We start from the raw sequence: 6,634 nt of genomic DNA, 5'->3' as shown, positions 1-6,634 counted from the left end.
CCCCCCCCCCCCCCCTTTTTCTTTCTTTTAGAAGGTTAAAATGAAAAATTCATCCCCCCAGAATTAACTGAACCAATTACAGAAGATATGAGATTCTATGAATTGTTCAGATGAAACATGTAGTCTTATGGCTGGAGGACATCCTAGTTGCATCACAAACACAGCAAGATGCATCTTCCTTTCCTCTTCAAGCTGAACATGAAGCGAGTATAAGCATCCATAAGCATTGCTTACTCTCCGGTCATAGGAGGATGCTTGGACGATGCATGGGTTAATTCCTTATACCACAATAACATATCTGTCATCTAAAGCCAAAACATAAGTAGCTGCTTGGTGAACTTGCTCCCTTTCATGTTCCAGCTAATCTCCTCTCCTCCAAAGCATCCTCTGCTCTTACTTTTTCAGGCACAAAATCTAAAACATCAACAAAAACACACAGTAAGGTGTGATTCCCACAGGTAGATAATGAATATGTATTAATTGCATTATATGGGAAAAGTATGTCTGCAAGCTAAGGCATTTGAAGTTGAAAATTCATTAATAGGATCCTCGTCCAGCCCAAATTTATCCAAAAGAATGTGTATCCCGGTATGGTATTGTTGGGCAAGACGGGATGGATTGGCTGTTCTTTCCACATCTTACAGCCCTTCCCATTCTATCACACCACTATCAAGTAAGAAGGGCTAAATCAGCTCAACTGAAAAAAAATAAAAGGATACATTAGCTGTCATCTCCAAAGCTATTTCAATTTTGTCAACAACAGTCTTCCTTGAACCACATTGCTGAGCTCATGTGCAAATGTCTTGTATTGCACATGTGCTCTTTATGAGATGTATCGTACAGGGAAAGGAAATAGGGAACAGTGCAAGAATATCACCTGAAAGGAAGTCATATCTCTTCGTTTTACTAACAACTGATGCTGAAACAGCAGAACAAGAAGTTATCAGTGCTCTGCTGAAAAAATATAAGAATTAGCACTCATGAGCATCAACTCAATATTGACAAAACTCAACTGACCCAAACCATGGCATTCTTTTTTTTTTTTTTTTTCCTTTCTGTTTCATAAAACAAAGTCATCCAGAAGAGAAAAAAGAGGTGAAAGGTTTTTATTTATTTATTTATTTATTATTATTTTAATGATAATCTTGTTTTGGGTGGATTTTATGATATCCTATTTTGGGTATTGAGTGAACATTCAAGCTTACCAAAACATTATATAGATTACCAACTTCACATATAGTTCAAAACAACTTAAGAAAGATTACACAGTTTTCAGATGTCACTGGGAACAACTCACAATGTTACCAGTAATGAAGGGTGCCAATACCGGGAACATTGATAATAGCAGGAACTTTGCCAATGGACATTCCCAAACAGTACAGTAGTGTTGTTTAATGGAGAGGTCTAACTGAACTAAAAGTAAAATCTTAAAATTATCACATGTAATTTGTCTGTAATGTGGATAAGATGGAATTACTGTTGTGCAGACCATGGGTTCTTCTCTGTGTGAATACATGTAAGTGCCAAAAGTTACTCATGCACTGGGTAAACCATTGTCAGGCAGAAAATGTACATCAAAGCTTTGATTCGTTTCCTCTTATTTTAGTACAATCTCAAATCACCAGTTGCACTAAAACAAGGAGTAATTGTCCTTTCCAGTAAATTCAAGTTCATCCAAGGGTCCGGAATACATTGCATCCTAATGAAACAAATAAGAGAACAAGCAGAGTTGTATGTTGGAGAAAAAACTATGGAGCTTGATTTCCTATTGTAAATTTTTTAAACCAGATCAAATCTTATAGCAAAAGAAACTGTTGTCAGGCAGAAAATGTACAACAAAGCTTTGATTCGTTTACTCTTTAATACAATCTCAAATCACTGGTTGCACTAAAACAAGGATTAATTGTCCTCTCCCAAGTAAATTCAAGTTCATCTCTGGAAGACATTGCATCCTCATGAAACAAACAAGAGAACAAGCAGGGTTGTCTGTTGAAGAAAAAACTATGGAGCTCGATTTGCTGTGGTAAAATTGCTTAAACCAGATCAAATCTTGTAGCAAAAGACAGGATGGTTCCAGCCACAGTTCAGAAGCAAGCTTAATTCAATGAACCAAAAATCATTGAAGAACTCAAAGCTTCATTTCAAGCATCAGTTTCATCAAAGCTAAGAGATTTGTATCATCAGGTCAGTATAAGGAGGTGGGAGAGCCAAGCAGAAGCATGTTTTGCAGTATAGGAAAAATAAGCACGACAAATAGAATTGGCCGAAGCAATTCTTTACTTTCTTATTTGGTTGAGGAACAGAAATTAATATGCATGATGATATAGAGATTACATGCTGAGAGAGAGAGAGAGAGAGAGAGAGAGAAGACTTACAAAGGTGCTTGTAATTTATAGATTTTTTGTGATCCTGTGCAGAACAGGCATAAGCATCTTCGGCAAGCGATTCAAGGAATTTCTCCTGCAAACAACAGAGACAAATATTTTCAGACATATGAAGCACCGAAAAGCTGTCCTCAATTATAGATAAAATGAAGAATAAAAAACAAATAGAAAACAATAAAACAAGAGTGTAGGGTAGGGTAGGGAAGGGTAGGGTTGGGTGGGGGGAGGAAGGAGGAGGACATGCCCCAGAAATTAGAGTTGCAAATTCTCAAAATCGAATTAGAATGCAATGGGGGAGTGAGGGAAATAGATGTTAGTTTTAAATATAGTTTTAAAACAACTGAAGATTCAAAATAGTTTTAACTATAAAGGAAATTTATAACACTTTGCCTCCCCATGAATGCCTCTTATTATCTTCAATTGCTAAGGATTGTTTAAATAGTCACATTGCTTCCTTCAGTTTTGAAGTCTCCTCTTAAAGTGTCTTCTTAATTCCTCCTCTCAAAGTGTCTTCCTACCTATATAAACAGAGGGGAGGCTTTAGCCCTGGAAACATGAATCAAGTCCCTCTTGAGCCATCCATGCGAATGTTCTTTATTCTTGCTTCATTTGGTCTTTTGTAGAGTTTTACAACTTCATACCTATGAGTGTTTCCTTTTGGTTTGTCCACAGCCTTATAGTACTCAAAGGGGTCAAGTATTGGAGTGCACAATTACTAGGAGAGCCAGTGGAATGTTTTATCTTGGAAGCCAATTTGTTATATTCTCGGTTGCACCATAGTAGGTGAGTCTGTGGCGCATTGTTTAAGTTGCACTATCGCAACATGTTGGTCACAGTCAGAGTCAAAACTTGGAAACAGCCTTTCCTGCGAAGCAAAGGGTAAGGTTGCTTGCTTACATTTGTCATCCCAGACCTTGCAGTAGCTTTTTTTTTCTTCTTTTTTTGCACGCACCATAGGGGGCAGTGTCTACGGTTTCAATGACAGTGTCAAGTGACACAACTCATCCCCCAATTTTTACAACAATTTCTGTTTCAGGTTTTCGGAAAAATTCAGTGCACGAGATGGTTTGAATTCTCTCCTACCGTAAAGGAAACAATTAGGTTTGATTTCTCAATATTCTGACATATAATTCCTAAAACAGATATAGAAATACATCCGGGAGGCAATGGCAGAAACTAATAACAGTTGTATAGGATGAAACCCTAGTAGAGAAGCAGAAAAACACCTAGGAGTATGAGAGAGTAAGACAATAGTGTTAATAAAGGATTGATTCGTTGATTGGGAGTGGAGAAAGCGAACAGGGAGAGAAGGAATGCCCTAAAAGTCGAAGGAAGCAAGAAGGGTCTTTGGAATTGGGACGATGGAGGGTGGGGGAGAAGCACATTTAAAAGCCCTCTCGAGATGAACAGGATAATTTGAAAGGCAAGTATTCATCAGCAGAAGAAATGAAATTAGAGAACAAGGAAACAGGGTTACCGTAGCTTTGTTGATAAGGAAAATGGCTTCACCAGTGGTGCGGAAATCTCCCTCGCTCCTTATCATCCGTTTGATACGGTGGGTTGGGAAGCAACCTGACACCGCCACCCCATTGGACAAAATTTTCTTCCTCTTGATACCGTTCTCCTCCTCCTCCTCCTTGGCTGCTTTTTCTTCTTCTTCTTCTTCTTCGTCTTCCTCGTCCTCCTTGGGAGCTAGGTTACTATTATTGGAATTGTTGCTGCTCTTCGCTTCTTCTTCTTCTTCTTCTTCCTGTCCTTCATTTCGTTCTTCTTCGGAATCTGAAGAAGATGACTCAAGAACCACAACCTCCGTTTCTTTTTTCATGGCATTTCGATTCTTTCCATTCTGCTGCTTCTGCTTCTTCTTCTCCTCCTCCTTCTCTTCCTTTCCGTTAGTAGTTGCTCCTGTGTTTCTCTTGTTCCTCATGACTTATGACTTCCTGAGTCGACCAAAAAAACAAAAAAAGGTTGGCCTTCCCCCTTCGTTGGTTACTTTCTTATTTGGCCTGAGTCAGTCCAGAATCCCACTCGAAGAAGAAACCTGGTTCGACTTCGACCGGTAGTTGGCCTGGCTTGAACAGATTGGATCAGGTTCAAACCAGCCTAGAAAAACCAACATAGATCGCAGGAATCGGACATTCAAGGATCGGGATCAGGCTTGACCGATTTGACTGATTCGTTCCAATTTTTTAAACCAGGTTGAAAGTGGAAACCCTGACGCGTGAATATCGTCTAAGCTACTGTATTGGTGCAGTGAATATCGGGTGGTTGGGAATCCCTTGGGATGTGTGCCCGGACGATTTCAATAGCCGAATGCTCGCTATACCTCATCACTCACTGTAGACAATTTGAACCCAACCTTGACTTAGCATGTTGATTAGGAGTGACACACTATTTTAAAATCAAATCGAATTGGCCAATCCAAATCGAAATTGGCTGATCTTGATTGGATGAATCATGTGTGCAAGAAATAGGGTTTAGGTTGATTTCCACCAATTTTGAATCAACTATGACCAATTCCGGATTGAATAAGATAGATTCCTCTGGAGTGATATGATGCAGGTTGTGAGAGTTAAAAGATGGAAACGTAGACTTAGGGCCCGTTTGATTTTGTTTTTAGAAATGGTTTTTCTGATTTTCTGTGCTCAGAAACAGAAAAACATCATTTTTTTTTGTTTGATATTTTTGTTCTGTTTCACCTATTTATGAAATAAAAATTAAAATTTATATCTACTTTTGTTCCCAGAAACAGGAATGGAGAAATACCTAGGGGCCGTTAGATTTTGTTTCAGTCGTTTCTGTGTCTAGAAACAGCAGAAACGGTTTCTCCCGTTTCTATTCCAAGAAACAATTTTTTTACCTAAAAAAAGTGTTTGATTTTTCTGTTTCAAGAAACGATTTCTTATGCATATATCATTAATTACAGTTATGCCATTAGAATTGTGACAAAAGGGAAGACATCATACATGATTAAAATGAAAAAACCCAATGTGATAGAGATTCAATAGGGAATATCTTTTTAAATGTCACATAAGTAAATAGAACATAGAGTTTTCTATTACGTAACATATACTCTAACAACTAACATAAAATCATTAATGGTAGCAACTAACATAAAGTCATTAAAATCAAAACATCAAGGTCCATCAATTGGAATCATAGGCATTCCCTTCGATATAGCCATTTGATTTGCTATATTTATCCTCAACATTGACATCTGTCTTGCTCTTCTCTGACTTGTGCTTGTAGTCGGAGCAATAAAGTCTTGATGATTATGAGGATTTAGTTGATCAATTACATTCTGTTCACAGCCATATTCATCAAAAATATCATCTTTAATAGCTTGTTCTTTGATTTAGTTGTGAAGCCCACAACATGCAACTACGATGCTGGCTTGGTCCTCGATACGGTAACCCTTCATTTTTTGTAAGATTTGGAATCTATTTTTCAATACACCAAAGGTTCTTTCAATAACATTCCATAAGGAGGAATGTCTGTGGTTAAACAACTCCTTCGGCATTCTTGCACTCTTTCTCTCCCCACTAAAATCTGGTAGGTAATACCTTTCTCCTCGAAAGGGTATCAAATACCCAAGGTGACTTACGTAACCTGAGTCCACAGCATAATACTTGCCTTCAAGTATTATGGATAACGTTTATATAAGTGAGTATATTAGTCTAAAAAGACACTTAACGTACAAGTGATTTGTTTGTTGTGAATTACCTGGAGGAGGATGAGAAAAATATAAAGTAGCATTTGATCTCGCCTCTTCAAAAATCCCAGCATCATGTGCACTACCTTCCCAACCCGCGTACACAAATGTGAAGTGCATGTCGAACGAACAAGCACACATAACATTTTGTGTGATCAATGCCTTCCGATTTCTGTATCGGGTTTGCTCTGATTTTGGTACTATAGCGCTAATATGAGTGCCATTAATAGCACCAATGCAATCCTAAATGAAACACAATATGGATATCAGTTAGAATTCATTCATTAACTAGTAATTGATAATATTTGCACTTAGCATAAATCATAAAAAGGTTACCTGGAAGAAAGGGCTAAACTTTAGGTTATGTTGAATCTTTGAGGGGACCACATCAAAATTAGGTGGTCTGATTGTTTCATTCGCTAGTTGAACCATAGCGTACAACACTTTTTGAAATACAACACTAATTGTTTGTCAAGATCATTGAAATTTCTTTGCAACCTGTCTAGTACTACTTCTATACGCTACTATTACAATAAAA

At 37.8% G+C, this 6,634-nt stretch overlaps 1 protein-coding gene across 1 annotated transcript; it reads right to left on the bottom strand.

The window, feature by feature from the left end:
- Positions 1-25: 25 nt before the first annotated feature.
- Positions 26-4,345, bottom strand: LOC122067310 (DNA polymerase epsilon subunit C). Its single transcript, XM_042631140.1, has 4 exons — positions 3,862-4,345; positions 2,376-2,460; positions 878-919; positions 26-414 (listed from the first exon to the last, which is right to left on the bottom strand). Exons 1-4 carry the CDS (start codon positions 4,309-4,311, stop codon positions 350-352), a joined length of 642 nt encoding a protein of 213 aa, XP_042487074.1. The 5' UTR covers positions 4,312-4,345; the 3' UTR covers positions 26-349.
- Between the last annotated feature and the right edge of the window lie 2,289 nt (positions 4,346-6,634).

Source organism: Macadamia integrifolia, unplaced genomic scaffold, assembly GCF_013358625.1.
Source record: "Macadamia integrifolia cultivar HAES 741 unplaced genomic scaffold, SCU_Mint_v3 scaffold2828, whole genome shotgun sequence".
Lineage (NCBI taxonomy): Eukaryota > Viridiplantae > Streptophyta > Magnoliopsida > Proteales > Proteaceae > Macadamia > Macadamia integrifolia.
This window is presented reverse-complemented; position numbering and strand designations above follow the sequence as displayed.